Raw genomic sequence first — 20,828 nt, forward strand, 5'->3', positions numbered from 1 at the left:
AATTTAAAAGTTTTGAAAATCAGGTTAAAAATCATGTTTGTACTATTTTGTAAATGTTTTATTCAAATACATTTAATAAAATGTATCTGTAATAGAAATTCAATACTGTGCATGGTCTCCCTTTATTGCAACTTTTTCACTATGTTTCAGTAGTGACAAATTTAGTGCCTGGTAAGGAATTCAGGAAAATATGTAAAATATGCAACACAAACAATGTGTGTGAGTAGTATATACTGTGCCTATAGAAAGTCTACCCCTTTAGCTTTTTTTCTTCACATTTTGCCTTAAAATGTAATCTAAAAAGGGATTACAATTGATTTTGATTTATTTTTTTACAGATCTACACAACCTACTCCACATTTTCAAAGTGAAAGAAAGTTATAGAACATTGTCCAAATTAAGAAAAAAATCTGAATTGAATAAGTCTCCACCCCACTGAGTTAATACTTGGTGGAAGCACCTTTGGCAGCCATTACAGCTGTGAATAATTTTCATTAAGATTCTACCAACTTTGCACAACTCTTAGAGCAACATATATCCATTGTTTTTGTCAAGATTGCTCAGGCTCAGTAAATTTCGTTGGGGATCATTGATGGACAACGATATTTAAACCTTGTCTCTGATTTTCAAGAAATGTCAGGACTAAAGTCAGGACTAAGACTAGACAACTCAGGAACACTCAACACCTCTTGGAAAGCCATTCTGGTGTTTCTTTGGCATTCAAATGTTGTAATTGTCTCGCTGAAAAATACAACTCTATCCCAGGGTTAGGTTTAGAGATGACTGGGGTGGGTTTTCCTCTAACTTTTTACCTGGGCTTTGCACCTTTCATATTTCTCTTGATCCTGACAAGCTCCACAGTCCCTGCCGATGACAAGCATACCCATAACATGATGCTGCCACCACAATACTTGAAAATACAGAGGGTTTCACTCTTTGTTCTGTTGTATTGTATTTGACCCAAACCTGTAGTTTTTAATTTAGGCCAAAAAGTTAATTTGTTTACTGTGTTATCTTGCAATATTACTTAACAGCCTTGTTGCAAACAGAATGGATGATTTGGAGTGGATCTTTTAACACAGGCTTCTTTCTTTTCACTTTGTCATATGCAGGGAATGCAATGTTGTTGATCCCTTTGTATTTTAGAGTATTGTGGTGGCAGCATCATGTTATGGGTGTGCCTTCTGCTCTTAGAGGTAATGGATAGCCATGGTTGGGACCTAGTAGCATATACGCGATTTGACTTATTTTTTATATTGTGGCTATAGGCCTACTTCTGATGTCATTATTAGATAAAACATGCATCTTGTTATGAAACGATCTACTTCCTATTAACAACCTCACGCTATCACTGTAGCCATTGTTTATTTGTTCTTATAATATTCAATTAAATGAATGTACACTTAACATGATCCATACCTGCTTGTTGGGTTTAGGCTATTTGTTTTCTTCTTTAACGCTACTGTAGCAACCAAGTTTAAGCTATGTCAAATTAATATCGGATGAATGATTTCAACTTATCCATAATAACAATGTATCTAAAGTGTTTTATGTGAAAATGTTTGACCGTTCTCGAGATTATAGATTCTTGAAAGAGTTCAATTTTGATATCGTTAGCCTATGCTCTAGTTGAAATGCAATAATGCATCTAAATTGTGGAGGATCATGACCAAAGTAACCTTATACAACAACAATACTAGATGTCCAATGTGCTAGCCTATATGACCAACAAACATAAGGATGATCACCCCAAGATAGATAGGTATATTCCCGCTCACTCGGAGTAATCTTGCACGCGTTGTAAAATTTAAATAATACTATCCATATCTTGTGGAAACATATTTGTATTGCTAAGGTTTACGTGAATAAATCCTCAAAAGAAGTAGCATAGTATTATTTCTACTTTTTATATTCACCAGTTCACACATGTTCGTATAGCCATGTTCAGACAGCTCACACCGCCAGCAGCATTGTTTGACGCCAGAACAATTCATGCCTCTCTTGGTCCAACTTGTTTATGTTTTGAAAAGTGCCAACGCCATGGCTATAAAATAATCCTGAACAAAGGGAGAATATTATTGTTGCTACCCCTTTTCTATAGCATATAAGACATGGGGCATATAGGCTACCCTTTGTGAGATGTCTTGCGGTTCTCTTCACATCAAAGTTAATTCTGATGTTTTATTTCATTTTTATTTCCTAATATGGTTTCACTTTCTCTACGTTTTTGTCTTCTTCTAAACATTAGAGTGAGATGAGCGCCCCCCAAAACTCGGCCAACTAGCAATCTTTTGTCTCAACCTGAGAGGCCTCCTCTGCCACATAGCTTCTGGCTACTCTTGAAGTAGCATTTACCATTAGGCCTATTATTTTGTATTTAAATATTTGGGACGTATCAATGAAATTAATGATTCAACGGGAATGTTAGTTTTGAATGGTGTATGAAAGGTAGGCCTATATGCGGCCCCTATCACTCAAATAATTTTGATCTACACATATTAACCCAAAACTTTCTGACTACTTTTGAGTCCATTAGTACACTTTTATTTAGTACCCTATATGTTAATTGTTACTGTGTGAGGCTTGGGTTAGTTACAGACCTATTCGGTCCTTAAACATGACATTAATCGTAACTCTTACCCCAAACCCTGCAGAAAGGGTGGAATCATTGTAATATAGCCCGAATTGAATTATGAAATCATGAATAAGTCGCTTCTGTCCAAATGGTTGTATAACAAAGTAGGCCTATAGTTCTACACTGTAGACATATTGTGAGCGCTTCAATTCATTTGGTCAATTTTTATAAATTTGGCATGAGTGGCATGCCTTTGTATTTTAAGTGGAATTGGGCTTAACCATTTTGTAGCCTACCATTTTGTACTGACAAAAGACAATCAATGTATGTTTATGTGAATATTTTAAAATGACAAATTAATAGGAATATATATATATATATATATATATATATATATATATATATATATATATATATAATACATTGTAGACTATTGCTTTGAAATAAAGAATGACAGTATACGCCGCCTCTCATGAAAACTGTAGGCCATGTCACCCCACGGCATTGTTGTTTATGAACAGGAAAAGCGGACATCGATTGTTTCACTGCAGTTGTATCAAATGCCATGCCTATCGAACATTCCCCACACATTACACATTTCAATTGGATTTACAAATGTTTTGACTATTTGATTAAACTATTTTTATTAATTTTTTATCCACAGACATATATATATTATGACAAAGTAGCCTAATTGCACCCAGAACAAATTACCCTATCCTGCCTATTTCAATAATTATAAATTAATGAATTACTTGGGCTGATGGTCTTCATAGAAAAAAACATTGTACTGTGGTTCGCATTGAAAGGGGAGTTTTTGTTTTACAAAATATAACCTATCATCTATATTTAGATTGTCCCTTCACCTTGTGGGATTCAGCAGCAGACTAGTATGGGATGAGATGCTTTTAGGGTGAAGACTTTAAGCCCAATTTTATGTGAATTTGCTATTATTTTCCAGCCATAACAAATGTGCGTATTTGTTTCTGTTGATGAAACAAAAATGTTGGTATGCTAGCTACATAGGCTGCATATTTTTCCTCTGACTATATAGCGTGTCTGAATGTATAACCCGTACATTAGGTTTGTGTTGTTCTTCTTTCATTCATGCTACACATCGCAAACCTATAGCAAAAGTGTCATGTCTTATACTTTAATCAAGTTTATTTTTTTCAAAACATACAGCAACAAAAACAGACAATTCTCATACATTAGGCCTATTCTAACAACAAAAAGTGCAAAACTTTGAAAGAACATTTACAAAAGAATCGTCAACATCCAAAATACAATGTTGTGAAATAAATAAACCTATATATAGTCTTCCCAATAAAGGAAAGACATCTGTCAAATGTTAGGCCAAAATGTGTGTGAATCAGCGCATTACTCTCCTGTATATGCTACTATTTTGCTAGTAAATAGGCCTATTGGATAATGAAATCTTAATTAACTGGTTATTACAATAACAATGCAGACTGTTATTTATTTGGATCAGCGTTCGCCAAACTGTGGTACTGTAGGCCTAACCCCATTGTTACGCAAGCCAGATTCAGGAAGTATCAGTGATGAATGTTGTATTTATTTGAATAGGCCTAGGCTATATCAAACCATTATTCTCAGAATGTGAGGTTGGACATAGCCTAGTACTGAAAGCATAAGGCAATTTACAGCTGAGAGTATAGTCCTAATTTACAGGATAAATTAGCATATGGGCAATATGACATTTACTTGTTTTTAAAAAACATTTTAGTCATTTAGCAGACGCTCTTATCCAGAGCGACTTACAGGAGCAATTAGGGTTAAGTTTCTTGCTCAGGGGAACATCGACAGATTTTTCACCTAGTCGGCTCGGGGATTCGAACCAGCGTCCTTTCGTTTACTGGCCCAACGCTCTTAACATCTAGCCTACCTGCCGCCCCACACGTGAGCATATTACATTTTTGTCATTTTGTCAGGGTTATATCTATATAGGAAGTTGTTAGGCCTTATCGTATTGTGTTTAATTATAAAGGGTAGATGTGACTAAGAAAAAAATTGGAACCACTGATTTAGATGATAAATGCTATATTGGTGTGGATATTATATGCCGGTTTGCCAAATTTGTGTTTGATGTAATAGGACTAAATGATCAGACACTTAACTTGAAGACCTGAATAGGTAGTAGCCTATAACACCTTTATCAAACATGGGTCAAGACAACCGGAACTGGTTTTAACGAGAAACTGAAACCTCAAGTGCTTTATATGAAAGATGGAAACGAGGAGGCCTGCACTGTCATGCACTGTTGTGTCTTTTAATCTACATGTGCTCATTACGGCCTCATAAACAAAACAGAGGACAAAACAGGCTATAATTAATTTAAGAGTACACAAAAAAACTCTACTTCTCTCAAAAATGTGTTGCATACATTACAGATAGGCCTACAGCAGTAGCCTACATTGGAGTCTCTGGACGGAGAACCTGAGAAGATATGACTTTTGTAGGCTTTTATTTTCTCCCGCGTGTCTTAACCCTGATCTGTATGACGTTTTCCCCCAAAACGATTTCTAAATTAATTCTCATATAAATAATGAATAAAGCTGTATGTTTTTTTCTTCAATATGCCTATTGATGAATATACTGACAATAAAATGTAAATACATTGTACAATAAATACAAAACATAAATAAATGATTCAAATAATGAACATCTGTACGATATAAATAGCCCGAAATAAAGTTACCTTTGGCAAGTCTATAGTATGCATTTTACAACCCACAGGTAACAAAGTTTGTCCCTTAAACGCAAAATAATACATCGTTGCACTTCAGGATACATAGGCCTATGGCCATATTTGTTTTGAGGAATTCTCGTTTCTGACCTAATTTGTGATCACTGTTTGTTTACCCTATAATTGCCATTTCTATGGTGCTTTTATATGTCCTCCCCATGTTGTAGTTGTGCAATCAGTTTAAGAAAGCATTTGGAGTGACCCTCTTTTGATGGGACAACACTCCTGGAAACCCGCTAGAAACGCCTGGTGAAAAAGACGGTAGGGACGTTCTTAGAGAGTTCGAGATCAGTGTTTGTGGCGAGCTCGTGGGCACACCGTAGCCCTGCGCGCTCTGCTGGAGATGCTGCGGCGGGTGCTGGCTCCCTGAGACAAAGTAGCCACTCTGTCCGGATAGTAACCCAGACGTGCTTACACCGTAACTGTTTGACAAACACAGAGCACCGACTGATCCACCTAGATGGCGCGTAAGGTCCCCGTTACTCAGCTGGTCCACCCCGGGGAGTAGAGACCCATACGCGTGCCCTTGGTTCAGAAATCCTGCAGATGATCCATTGTAATGGGGATGGTGCAATGATAAAAACGGCGAGATTTGCCAATACAGAGGGTTGTTCGCCCTGTCGTTTATTCCCAAACTGAGAGGCGCGAAGCGTAGTCCCCGTTTCATCGCCAGCTTGCCCCTGGAGGTAGCAGAGCGTCTCCGAAGTTTTCCCGTAGTTCCACCAATAAACACATCATCGCTCGAAGGGTCCAACATCCAGTAGTTCCCTTTGCCCGGGTCGTCGTAATGCCTTGGCACTTTCACAAAACACTTATTGAGGCTCAGGTTGTGGCGGATAGAGTTTTGCCAGCCTTGCTTATGCTCCCGGTAATATGGAAAGTTCTTCATGATAAACTCATAGATACCGTTCAGAGTCAGTCTCTTCTCAGGACTCTGTCTGATAGCCATCATAATCAAGGCGTTGTAGCTGAATGGCGGTTTATCATATTTCCCATTTTTGCTAGGCTCAGTCTCCCGCTCGGTACCCTCGTCCTCCTCCTTTGGTTTCTCTGGGTCCAAAGGTGCAGATTCCATATCAGGATCCAGGGATTTTTCCGAATCAGAACCCGAAGAACCAGTGTTTTTTTCTGGGATCACCGAGTCCTGTTTGTTACATTTTGAGGGAAGCAGCAGACTCTTGATACTAAATGAAGTAGATCGGTGCACCATCGGCGGCTCTTTCTGATCTCCCATGCCGGACACTGACAAAAATCTCGGGTTTTGTGTTTAAAAACGAAAAGGTCAGACTCGATCGGATCAGGACATTGCATGCATGAAGGAACTTGTAGGATAGAGAGAAGCAGGGGCTGGGATGGAGAAATTAGTCATTAAGAAGGTTGCGTCTTATCACTAGGCTACATCACCAAAGGGGAGGAGCCTGTGGACTGTCAACAAATCCCTCTTCCCCATTCGATATTGTTGAAACAAAATAGACTTTCAGTGTACTATATTGATTTGTCTGGACCGCTCAGTTTCCGTATCTGTTTACCATCACTTCATATGTGTGTTTGTGTGTGCACCCGTGCTATCGGTGCGTGCGTACGTGACTGTTTCTGTCAATGTGTGGTTTGCGCGTAAAAGTGTTCGTCGTCTGTCATAGAGAGTCCCCCCCTCTCTGTTTAATGAGGACAATGGTGGTTTGAAAATGCTACATGTTTAGGCAAACAATGTATTTAATGGGGGATTTGAGCATTGTGGGTGCGCTCCAATCATACTATTGTGCTGGAGTACTGGACACGTCAGAGGCACATCAGAGAGCCTATTCAGGCTGAACGCTGCTACTTGAGCGCCTCTAGTGTAGCGTACTGTGATATGCCTGCGTTGAGAGCGCACTATTTGGGGAGTATGCATGGTGTGTTCTGTGACTAAAAATAATTGACTACAAACAACATTTGGTGCTACTAACGAGCTGTGTATAGCCCTACGAGTAACAACTTTGTGTAAAGCTATTATTATTAGCAACAGCCTATTTATTTTTCGAGCTCAGAAACATTGTTTAGGACTGTGCGTAACGAAGCCGATAGAGCCTACAACCAGGGTTTAAATGATACTTTTAGGGTTTTGTTAATGTTTACTTAGGTTACATTTTTGCTGTTATCTAACAGAAATGCTGAAGGTAAGCCTTCACTCCAGGTTGGTCATTGAGTTACTGTGCTATTGCAACCCTGCATACAAGAATACTGTTTTATACGTAGGCTACGTATAATTCCGAGTTAAGCACATTGATCTTTTATTCTGGTGTTTTACGTTTCCCTTTTTCTACAGAAGCAAAAAGCTCAACCATGTTTCCAGGTTAAATTGAATAGGGATGAAAGTCCCCTTATTCCTCTCTAGTATTGTGCTGCTTATTCACTCTGTTAAATCGAGCAGTTCATTGGAGCTGGTAGATAGGCGATGTGGTCCTGCCAAGTCTTTAATGGTCTACATATGCAAACTAGTGTGTAATGGCACGTTTCCACTCTAAGGCCTGGGGGGCAAATTGAAGCTATCCGCCTGGGCCTGGCACTGGTGAATTTCCCCTGTATAGTGACACTGTAGAGTTGCTGCTTTCAAAACATGCAGATGTATAGTACATTATCTCCATTTAGCTATAATCACACTGGTATTAAATAGAGGTAGGGCTATTGTAGAAATGGTTTATTGTATGACATCAACCTCTCAGTCAAGTCACAACATTGCCATTGTTCCGTAGGGAAACAATATAGAGAACAGTATAGGGAAACACTATACACCGTACATCAGTGTGTTACCACAGACAGTCAGTTGATTTACCATGGTCACTGACTCTCTGATCCCATGGCACTTATTGTAAGAGTAGGGGTGTTAACACCCGGTGTCCTGGCTACATTGCCAATCTTACCTGGTAAAATAAGGGTTAAATAAAATAAAGGTGTGTATTTGCTCTAAAATTAGATAATAGTATCTTTCCATTTCCCCCAGCAATCCATTCTTCCACAGCTGCACAGATTAAAGCAGTGTTGCCACAATATTAACTATGAACTATTTAAGAGCGAGTTTCAAGTGCAAGATTATGATTTTCTGGTGTCACTAAACATGAACTTGGCTGACACCCCTCTCATCCACTTGAAATCATGGAGCGTGAGGACTTTGGAATGAAGTCATAAGAGAGTCCTTTTAGAGAGGTTCTCTTTTCTTCAAGCTTATTGTCTATAATCAATTAGATGTTAGTTTTGGGTGCTATTTCATTTATTGCTTTCCCCTTTTCAAACCCTGGGATTTCTGCCCTTTTTGTGTGGAAAAATGGGTAGTAACAGGGTTTTACAGGTCTTTAGATTTGATTGTTTTGAGTGAATAAAAACCACCATTGCATGCTCTACCTTTTGAAGTGGCTTCACAAATCAGTCACACACAACCTTTTAAAGGGAATATGACAATGTCCTATCATAATGTCACATTCAATACCTAGAAACAGATTCTGGCATTGTCTGTCGTTAAAATTCAAAGTTCAAACGCAGCTTTACTAGAGTACAAAGATAGTCTTGATCGACAATAAAGAAATATACCTCTGTCAAAACATTAGTCAGGCGCCTAAAACAGTACATCTGAGTGCCAGAGCGCCCCCTAGGGATTCTTCCAGGATCTCACATACACATACTGTTAAATACTCTTAAAGCCAAACCTTACACACCAACCCCAAACTAAATCAGTCAGATTCGGCAGCAGCTTCGGGGTCATCCCAAGTTTACTGCTATTTATAGAGCGGCAGTCAGGAGCTCCCTCCAGGGCTACGATGGCAACTCCCCCCACACAGCGTCCTGGGACGCAGGGTGATTACTTCAGCTCCGTCAAGGGGTGGAAGAAACACTGCAATGAACCAGGATGTTCCCACAGGTAAATTATAGCTACCGTACACAGACAGAACATCCTATTGTGGGCTTTCTGCTGCTCTAAATCTGGTCTGTGTGGTCACACATGCTCACATGAATGGGTTTTGTGTGTGTGCGCCCTCGGAATTCTCAGTCACAAACACACACACACACACACACACACACACACACACAGACAGACAGAAGAAGATGTGCAAGTTTATATTGGTAATCAGATCATGTTGAATTGTGTCTCAGCAGTAATAAGGCTTAGTTCTTAGGTTAATTGTCTGGAACGCCTTCAATAGAACATGAGGCTCATGAGGCTAAATCTGTCATGTTAGGTCGGAAGCTAATGTTTAATCACTGCTGATGGAGGTTGGTTTTAGGGCTGCCACAGTGCTGCTCTTCTTTAAAGTGGAACGGACAGCGTTTTAACTACTTTGCACATATGAAACAAACAGACAATCATAATATCAGTCAAAAATATCAAATTCCCAGTTTATGCTTCAAAACCAACTTTATAAGAGGTTTTATAAATATGTTATATTTGGCTCGAAATGCCATGACGTACAGTAAGGCATCGTTGGCAGAATAGATGGACACAGTTCAATGCATGATTAATATAATTCACCAATTCATTTCTTGGTAGTCCAAAAATTATTGCGATCAGGTTGTAAATCACAGCTGCCTTGGTACATTGTTTGCTGCTTCCACCCATTCGGGATGCACTGTTTCAGTTTCAATTACTCAGTATTTTGAACAAAAACGGACGACTGTAACTAAGGCTGGGAATGTCCGTACAATCAAACTAGCAAGGGCAATGATCACAAGTCAGTCATAACGTGGCTAATAGGCTAGCGCACGTGTCAAACACAAGGCCCGCGGGCCGATTAGGATACACAAGCCAGTATAAATGAGTCAACAGTTGAATCATCTACTTTATGAAATTGCAGCCTGATGCGCTTGCATCGGTGCATTCAACTTCAATTGTGCTACTTTCGTGTATCCCGTTTACAGCGCGCAGCGGAGGGAAAGTGTACAGACACATGCCACAGTCCTAGCTAGGCTACTAAAATGTTGCAGTCTGGCTTCGGTTTTTAAAGCTTGACAATGAATAACCCAAAAAACTAAACCTGCAACAAAACACCATGCAAAGGAGAAAAATGTAGGCGGCAGGTGGCTTAGTGGTTAAGAGCCTTGTGCCAGTAACCGAAAGGTCGCCGGTTCTAATCCCGAGCCGACTATGTGAAAAATCTGTAGATGTGCCCTTGAGCAAGGCACTTAACCCTAATTGCTCCTGTAAGTAGCACTGGATAAGAGCATATGACAAATACATAAAATAAATAAATATTACAGCAACATTTGAGTAGTCTTTGCATAAGCATTCAGCTCCCTGAGTCAATACATGTTAGAAAAACCTTTGGCATCGATTACAGCTGTTAGTCTTCTTGGGTAAGAGCTTTGCACACCTTGATTGTGCAATATTTGCCCATTATTCTTTTCAAAATTCTTCAAGCTCTGTCAAGATGTTGGGGATCATGGCTAGACAGCAATTTTCATGTCTTGGCATAGATTGCCAAGCAGATTTACATCAAAACTGTAACTTGGCCTTTCAGAAACGTTCACTGTCTTCTTGGTACGTTGTGTTGTAGGTTATTAATATAATATTATTGTCCTGCTGAAAGGTGAATTCCTCACCCAGTCTCTGGTGGAAAGCAGACTGAAGCAGGTTTTCCTCTAGGATTTTGCTTGTGCTTAGCTCCATCCTGTTTATTTTTTATCAACAACCAAAAATCCCAAGTCCTTGCCAATGTCATGATGCAGCCACCACCATGCTTGAAAATAAGGAGGCAGTTACTCAGTGATGTGCTGTGTTGGATTGACCCCAAACGTCATTTCAAAATGTTTTTGTTGCTCCTGCTGCTCTGTATCGTTCCCTTTCTCCAAACGTCAAATTTAGAAGTTTAGGCACAAAGATGGTTAAGGTTAGAGATAAGGTTAGGGATAGGGTTAAAACATTACGTTTAGGCACACCGAATGGTTAAGGTAAGGGTTAAGGTTAGGGATAGGGTTAAAACATTACGTTTAGGCACACCGAATGGTTAAGGTAAGGGTTAAGGTTAGGGATATGGTTAAAATATTACGTTTAGGCACACCGAATGGTTAAGGTAAGGGTTAAGGTTAGGAATAGGGTTAAAACATTACGTTTAGGCACACCGAATGGTTAAGGTAAGGGTTAAGGTAAGGGATAGGGTTAAAACATTACGTTTAGGCACACCGAATGGTTAAGGTAAGGGTTAAGGTTAGGAATAGGGTTAAAACATTATGTTTAGGCACACCAAATGGTTAAGGTAAGGGTTAAGGTTAGGGATAGGGTTAAAACATTATGTTTAGGCACTCATTCCAAATGTTTATAGCAAGGGTTAAGGTTTGGGATAGGCAGTGGTGGAAAAAGTACTCAATTGTCATACCTGAGTAAAAGTAAAGATACCTTAATAGAAAATTACTCAAGTAATAGAAAATTACTCAAGTAAAAGTGAAAGTCACCCAGTAAAATATTACTAGAGTAAAAGTCAAAAAGTATTTGGTTTTAAATATACTTAAGTATCAAAAGTACATGTAAGTGCTAAAATATACTTAAGTATCAAAAGTAAAATAATACATCATTTCAAATTCCTTATATTAAGTAAACCACACGGCACAATTATTATTATTTTTTTAAATTTACGGATAGCCAGGGGCACACTCCAACACTAAGACATAATTTTCAAACAAAGCATTTGTGTTCAGTGATTCCGCCAGATCAGAGGCAGTAGAGATGACCAGGGATGTTCTCCTGATAAGTGGGTGAATTGGACCATTTTCCTGTCCTGCTAAGCATTCAAAGTGTAACGAGTACTTTTAGGTGTCAGGGAAAATGTATGGAGTAAAAAGTATATTATTTTCTTTAGGAATGTAGTGAAGTAAAAGTAAAAGTTGTCAAAAATATAAATAAAAAAGGCACGTTTTTAAGATTTTTCTGACATCCTCAAGACATGGATGGACATCCAATTTTGATATCAATCTTGAATGACCTGGCTGGTAGTAAACTACCCAATATCTTTTAAACTGTTTTTCACACTGTGTATTCATATACTGTATTATTCAGATAGCTCATTCTAATATATCTATTACTACTGTACATTGTATTTTGTTACACTGTTTATATATACACTGAATTCTCGACATAACTCACTGTAATATACATGCATTTGCTGCACTGTAATGAGCCAGTACCACAAGCATTTCGCTGCACCCGCTATAACATCTGCTAAACTGTGTACACGACCAATCAACTTTGATTTGATTTGAATATAAGTAATTTAACATAGGGTCATATAAGTTCCTCCCTTTAATAGGCTACATCAACACATTTCAACCAAAATATAACTGAGAGGTGTCATAAAGGCATAAACATAACAACTTTCAATCAATCAATAAAATGTTAATGTCACATGCTTCGTAAACAACAGGTGTAGACTAACAGTGAAATGCTTACTTACCGGCCCTTCCCAACAATGCAGAATACAATAAAAAATTATAAACAATAATAGAAAAAGAAATAGTAACACAAGGAATAAATACACAATGAGCAATGATAGCTTGGTTATAAACACGGGGTACCAGTACCAAGTCCATGTGCAGAGGTATGATCAAATTGAGGTAGATATGTACATATAGAGTGCATTTGGAAAGTAATCAGACATCTTGAATTTTTCCACATTTTGTTAAATTACAGCCTTATTCTAAAATGGATTAAATAAACAATTTTCCTCAACAATCTACACACAATACCCCATAATGACAAAGCGAAAAAGTTTTTAAATTTATTTATTTATACAAAATTAAAAACAGAAATACCTTATGTACATAAGTATTCAGACCCTTTGCTATGAGACTCGAAATTGAGCTCAGGTGCATCCTGTTTCCATTGATCATCCTTGCGATGTTTCTGCAACTTGATTGGAGTCCACCTGTGGTAAATTAAATTGATTGGACATGATTTGGAAAGGTACACACCTGTCTATAGAAGGTCCCACAGTTGACAGTGCATGTCAGAGCAAAAACCAAGCCATGAGGTCAAAGGAATTGTCCGTAGAGCTCCAAGACAGGATTGTGTCGAGGCACAGATCTGGGGAAGGGTACCAAAACATTTCTGCAGCATTGAAGGTCCCGAAGAACACAGTGGCCTCCATCATTCTTAAATGGAAGAAGTTTGGAACCACCAAGACTCTTCCTAGACCTGGCCGCCCGGCCAAACTGAGCAATTGGGGGAGAAAGGCCTTGGTCAGGGATGTGACCAAGAACCCGATGGTCACTCTGACAGAGCTCCAGAGTTCCACTGTGGAGATGGGAGAACCTTCCAGAAGGACAACCATCTCTGCAGCACTCCACCAATCAGGTCTTTATGGTAGAGTGGCCAGACGGAAGCCACTCCTCAGTAAAAGGCACATGACAGCCCGCTTGAAGTTTGCCAAAATGCACCTAAAGAACTCTCAGATCATGACAAACAAGATCTGGTCTGATGAAACCAAGATTGAACTCTTTGGCCTGAATGCCAAGCGTCACGTCTGGAGGCAACCTGGCACCATCCCTATGGGGAAGCATGGTGGTGGCAGCATCATGCTGTGGGGATGTTTTTCAGTGTCTGGGACTGGGAGACTAGTCAGGATCGAGGGAAAGATGAACGGAGCAAAGTACAGAGAGATCTTTGATGAAAAGCTGCTCCAGAGTGCTCAGGACCTCAGACTGGGGCGAAGGTTCACCTTCCAACAGGACAACCCCCTAAGCACACAGCCAAGACAACGCAGGAGTGGCTTCGGGACAAGTCTCTGAATGTCCTTGAGCGGCCCAGCCAGAGCCCGGACTTGAACCCGATCTAACATCTCTGGAGAGACCTGAAAATAACTGTGCAGCGACGCTCCCCATCCAACCTGACAGAGCTTGAGAGGATCTGTAGAGAAAAATGGGAGAAACTCCCCAAATACAGGTGTGCCAAGCTTGTAGCGTCATACCCAAGAAGACTCAAGGCTGTAATCGCTGCCAAAGGTGCTTCAACAAAGTACTGAGTAAAGGCTCTGAATACTTATGTAAATGTGATATTTCAGTTGTTTATTTTTCATACATTTGCAAAAAATTCTAAAAACCTGTTTTTGCTTTGTGATTATGGGGTATTGTGTGTAGATTGATGAGGGGAAAAAACAATTTAATCAATTTTAGAATAAGGCTGTAACATAACAAAATCTGGAAAAAGCGAAGGGGTCTGAATACTTTCCGAATGCACTGTAGGTAGGGATAAAGTCACTAGGCAACAGGATAGATAAGACAGTAGCAGCAGCGTAGGTGAATAGTGTGGAAGTGTGTGTGTGGAGAATATGTGCCTGTGTGTACGTGTCATGTGTGAGTGAGTGTGTGTGTGTTGGAGTGTCAGTGTACATACATGTGAGTGAGTAAGTGTGTGTGTAGAGTCCAGTGTGTGTGCATCAAGTCAAAAAGAGTTAGTGCAAAAAGGATTGATGCAGATAGTCCGGGTAGCTATTTGGTTAACTATTTAGCAGTCTTAAGGCTTGGTGGTGAAAGCTGTTCAGGAGCCTTTTGGTCCCCAGACTTAGCATTCCGGTACCGCTTGCCGTGCGGTAGCAGAGAGAACAGTCTATGACTTGGATGGCTGGAGTCTTTGACAATTTTTAGGGCCTTCCTATGACACCGCCTGGTTTAGAGGTCCTGGATGGCAGGGAGTTCGGCCCCAGTGATGTACTGGGTCGTACACACTACCCTCTGTAGCACCTTGCGGTCAGATGCCGAGCAGTTGCCATACCAAGCAAGTCAAGTCAAGATGCTCTCAATGGTGCAGCTGTAGATCTTCTTGAGGATCTGAGGGCCCATGTCAAACCTTTTCAGCCACCTGAGGGGGAAGAGGGGTTGTCGTGCCCTCTTCACGACTGTGTTGGTGTGTTTGGACCATGGTAGGTCCTTAGCGATGAGGACACAGAGGAACTTGAAGCTCTCGACCCGCTCCACTATAGCCCCGTCGATGTGAATGGGGGCGTATTCGGCCCTCCGTTTCCTGTAGTCCACAATAAGCTCCTTTGTCTTGCCGACATTGAGGGAGGTTGTTTTCCTGGCACCACTCCGCCAGGTCTTTGACCTCCTCCCTATAGGCTGTCTCATCGTCGTTGGTGATCAGGCCCACCACCGTCGTGTCATTGACAAACTTGATGATGGTGTTGCAATCGTGCGTGGCCACGCAGTCGAGGGTGAACAGGGAGTACAGGAGGGGACTAAGCACGCACCCCTGAGGGGCCCCCGTGTTGAGGGTCTCTGTGGCGGATGTGTTGTTGCCTACCCTCTCCACCTTGAGGCGGCCTGTCAGGATGTCCAGGATCCAGTTAGAGGGAGGTGTTCAGTCCCAGGGACATTAGATTAGTGATGAGCTTGGAGAGCACTATGGTGTTGAACGCTGAGTTGTAGTCTATGAACAACATTCTCACGTAGGTGTTCCTTTTGTCCAGGTGGGAAGGGCAGTGTGGAGTGCATAGATTGTGTCATCTGTGGATCTGTTTGGGTGGTATGTGAATTGAAGTGGGTCCAGGGTTTCTGGGATGATGGTGTTGATGTGAGCCATGACCACCCTTTCAAAGCATTTTACCTTGGCGTTCTTGGGCACAGGGACTATGGTGGTCTGTTTGAAACATGTAAGTATTACAGACTGGGTCAGGGAGAGGTTGAAAATGTCGGTGAAGACATTTGCCAGCTGGTCAGCGCATGCTCTGAGTGCACATCCAGGTAATCCATCTGGCCCTGTGGCCTTGTGAATGTTAACCTGTTTAAAAGGTCTTACTCACATTGGCTACGCATAGCGTGATCACACACTCGTCTGGAAAAGCTGGTGCTCTCACGCATAGTTCAGTGTTGCTTGCCTCGAAGCGAGCATAGAAGGCATTTAGCTCATCTGGTAGGCTCACATCACTGGGCAGCTCTCGGCTGGGTTTCCCTTTGTAATCCGTGATAGTTTTCAAGCCTTGCCACATCCGACAAGCGTCAGAGCCGGTGTAGTAGGATTCGATCTTAGACCTGTATTGACGCTTTGCCTGTTTGATCATTCGTCGGAGGGTGTAGTGGGATTTCTTATAAGCGTCCGGATTAGTATCCCTCTCCTTGAAAGCGGAAGCTGTAGCCTTTAACTCAGTGCGGATGTTGTCTGTAATCCATGGCTGCTGGTTGGGATATGTATGTACTGTTACTGTGGGGATGACGTCGTCAATGCACTTATTAATGAAGCCGGTGACTGATGTGGTAAACTCCTCAATGCCAACGGATGAATCCCACAACATATTCCAGTCTGCGCTAGAGAAACAGTCATGTAGCTTAGCATCCGCTTCATCTGACCATTTCCGTATTGAGCGTGTCACTGGTACTTCCTGTTTGAGTTTTTGCTTATAAGCAGGAACAGGAGGATAGAGTTATGGTCAGGCTTGCCAAATGGAGGGCGAGGGAGAGCTTTGTATGCATCTCTGTGTGTGGAGTAAAGGTGATCTAGAGTTTTTCCCCCTCTGGTTGCACAGGTGACATGCTGGTAGAAATAAGTTCAAACGGATTTCAGTTTTCCTGCATTAAAATCACCGGCCACTAGGAGCGCCGCCTCTGGATGAGCATTTACTTGTTTTCTTATGGCCCTATACAGCTCGTTGAGGGCGGTCTTAGTGCCAGCATCGGGTTATGGTTGTAAATAGACAGCTACGAAAAATATAGATGGAAACTCTCTTGGTAAATAGTATGGTCTACAGTTTATCATGAGGTATTCTAACTCAGGCGAGCAGAACCTTGAGACTTCCTTAATATTAGAGATCACGCACCAGTCTTTATTGACAAAGAGACACACCCCAACCCCCACTGATCTTAACGGACGCTGCTGTTCTGTCCTGCTGATACATGGAAAACCTAGCTAACTTAATATTATCCATGTCCTTGTTCACCCATGACTCCGAAAAGCATAGTATATTACAGTTCTTAATGTCCTGTTGATAGGATAGTCTCGAACGGAGCTTGTCCAGGTTGTTCTCCAGCAATTGCTCATTCGCCAATAGGATAGAGGGTAAGGGCAGTTTATTCACTGGTCGCCGTAGTCTCATCAATGTGCCCTCATGGCGACCTCTATAGAAACGTATTTTCCTCTTCGTAGTGTCAGGGATTAGGGCCTGGTCCAAGGTGAGCATATGTCCTGTGCCGAAGACTCATTGAATTAGAAGTCTTCCTCCAGATTGAGGTGAGTGATTGCTGTTCTCCAAAAGCTTTTTTCGGTCATAGGAAATGATGGCGGAAAATATATGTACAAAAAAAGTTACGATCAGTGCAAAAGAACACACACAAAATAGCAGAATTGGTCAGGAGCCTGTAAAACGGATGATATGCATCCCAGCGCCATATTTCAGTTCATTATAAATGCTTTAGAAATTATTACATGTAATAAATGCTTATCAATTGTAATGCTTATAGCTGTTTTTAAATGTTACAAATTATGAAATACTTAATGTATTAATTGTTTATAAATCATATCTGCTTATTTATTAAAGTTATTATAAAGTAGTACGTAACAATTCATTCACAAATTACCTATTTTAACCCAATTGCAGCATGTTTACATTGAAGTCCAGCTGATCCAATTGTGCCTGTTCTGTTTGTTGATGGAAAGTTATCTTAGATTCCTCTTGTCATATTGATTATGCAGACACGTAGCTGGGACTGGTGTGGATGGGGAAGCGCCTCTGAAGCCAGCGGGCAGTTAGTCAATGCCAATGGCTACATACAAGTCTTCATTAAAGACCATATGCAGTGTATTACCAAAATGAATCATGCAACTATGCCAACTATTAGGCCTATAGCTAATTTACATAATTACTGTAATGGATTTAATTGAATTAATGTATTGTTTATTTAACTAGGATAGTCCACTCAACAACAATCACAAGTGTATTTTTAATGGAGTCCTTGGATCCAGTTGACCTGTATCTCTCTCTACATTAGTCAAGGCAAACAAGACTGAGGATAAGATATGCGTACTCCAATGCTGGACCATTCACATTAGTTCACTGAGTGCTTTAAAACAGAATCCCATATGATCCAGACTAATCCAAATAGAACTCAATATACTTTAAAATGACTAAAACCATTCTCTCGTCTGATGAAACCAAGATTGAACTCTTTGTCCTGAATGCCAAGCGTCACGTCTGGAGGAACTTGGCACCATCCCTATGGTGAAGCATGGTGGTGGCAGCATCATGCTGTGGGGATGTTTTTTAAGTGCAGGGACTGGGAGACTAGTCAGGATCGAGGGAAAGCTGAACGGAGCAAAGTACAGAGAGATCCTTGATGAAAACCTGCTCCAGAGCGCTCAGGACCTCAGACTGGGTTGAAGGTTCACCTTCCAACAGGACAACAACCCTAAGCACACAGCCAAGACAATGCAGGAGTGGCTTTGGGACAAGTCTCTGAATGTCCTTGAGCGGCCCAGCCAGAGCCCGGACTTGAACCCGATCTAACATCTCTGGAGAGACCTGAAAATAGCTGTAGAACGACGCTCCCCATCCAACCTGACAGAACTTGAGAGGATCTGTAGAGAAGAATGGGAAAAACTCCCCAAATACAGGTGTGCCAAGCTTGTAGCGTTATACCCAAGAAGACTCGAGGCAGTAATCGCTGGCAAAGGTGCTTCAACAAAGTACTGAGTAAAGGGTCTGAATACTTATGTAAATGTAATATTTTTTTAAATAAATTTGCAAACATTTCTAAAAAACAATTTTTGTTTTGTCATTATGGGGTATTGAGTGCAGATTGATGAGGGGGAAAAAAAACAATTTAAATCAATTTTAGAATAAGGCTGTAACGTAACAGAATGTGGAAAAAGTCAATGGGTCTGAATACTTTCCGAATGCTAGGAGCATGTTAAAATATCGGGTTTAGCGACCAAATTGAGGAATCTAATTGAAGGGAGGAAATCCAAAAGAAAACATCTGAAACTGATCAAATGGCTGCATAAGAAAAAATTACTCAAAATAGTAATTTAATGCAACTCATGTCACCGCAAAGAAAGTGATTGCATGGACGACTATAAATGGTAGGTATTTTCCGTGCTAGTCTATGCTAGGCCTCTCACTAAAACTAGGATGCATGTTAATGGCTGCAGTTATGAAGCTTATGAAATATGTAACTTAAATCTCTGAACTCTCTCGCTCTCTCTTGCTCTCTCACACTCTCTCTCTCTCTGGTCTCCCTAATTTTCTCTCTGTGAGTCACTGGGAAGATCGCAATTGTATACTCCTAGTCTCCTTCTCAAAACCCATTGGATGAGGTCAGAGGAGAAGACACTGGCTTTCTCGTCCAATGGGTTTTGAAAAGGAGAGAGGAGAGAGAATGCAAGGAGTATGCAATTCAGATCTTCCCACTGTCCTTAAAGCCAGACTCTAGAATATTCAAAGTGGTTGGAAGATCAATGGATGTTCAAAGCATCCACCTTAGGGTGACCCTTTTGAACAAACAGATAGTGTGGGTCAGACCTGGGTTAAGAAATGTGTGTGTTAGTTGACTTTATGTGCATATTTTTAGCTGGGATTATGGAGATGCTCTGTTTTTCATTCAAACATGTTATTATACTTCCTTGTCGGGTGTACTCCTTTTACCATTGCATGTTTTAGGATATTTTTAGCCATTTGTGGAGCATCAGGTACTGTCTACTAATGTGGCCAGCTTTTGGGGAGTAACAAGTCATTTATTAATGTTTATAAAGTATATTTAGTCCACACTTTAGATTAGGGGCTGCAAAATAGTTTATTAATAATTAGTTAATGGGTTATAAGGATCTACACATCATCAACTGAGGTATTAGTAAGTGCATGTACTCACATTTATAAATGCACTCATAAACAATTAATAAATATACAATTCCATGACCTATATAAATACATTTATAAATATGGATATAAATGGTGAGTCAAACCATTAATTAACCATTAATAAATACCTTATAAATGAGCTTACGAGTTGACAATAACTTATAACTGGTTTATAAGTACGTTTGTAGTACATTAGTAATAATTTACAAATTGTGAACATACTATGATCAAACACATTAATGACCTTGTAAATCATAAAAAAATCATTTTTATTTATAAATGTGTAATTGACTATTTATAGACTGCTTATTGATATTTACAAATGTCGGAATAATGATGAATAAATGTTAAATAAACTCTTTACACACTCTTTATAAATGGTTTATTAAGAGACCTTAAAATAAAGTGTTAAGTGTATTTTTAATGGAGTCCTTGGATCCAGTTGACCTGTATCTCTCTCTACATTAGTCAAGGCAAACAAGACTGAGGATAAGACATGCGTACTCCAACGATGGACCATTCACATTAGTTATTCACTGAGTGCTTTAAAACAGAATCCCATATGATCCAGACTAATCCACATAGACAGAGCCAAAGTTCAGAAGCATGATTCTCAGAGCACTTCGGCAGCTATTGTGCATAGTAAATCCTGCTTTACTGTATGTCAGGGGTGTCAAACATACGGCCC

General features: G+C 40.3%; 1 protein-coding gene across 1 annotated transcript; it reads right to left on the minus strand.

Annotated features, from left to right (window-relative positions):
* Positions 1 to 3,190: 3,190 nt before the first annotated feature.
* Positions 3,191 to 7,410, minus strand: LOC121553563 (forkhead box protein G1-like). The gene has a single exon (XM_041866752.2). The coding sequence runs from the start codon at positions 6,574 to 6,576 to the stop codon at positions 5,518 to 5,520; it is 1,059 nt and encodes a 352-aa protein (XP_041722686.1). The 5' UTR covers positions 6,577 to 7,410; the 3' UTR covers positions 3,191 to 5,517.
* Positions 7,411 to 20,828: the final 13,418 nt, after the last annotated feature.

The sequence above is a fragment of the Coregonus clupeaformis genome, chromosome 37, assembly GCF_020615455.1.
Source record: "Coregonus clupeaformis isolate EN_2021a chromosome 37, ASM2061545v1, whole genome shotgun sequence".
Lineage (NCBI taxonomy): Eukaryota > Metazoa > Chordata > Actinopteri > Salmoniformes > Salmonidae > Coregonus > Coregonus clupeaformis.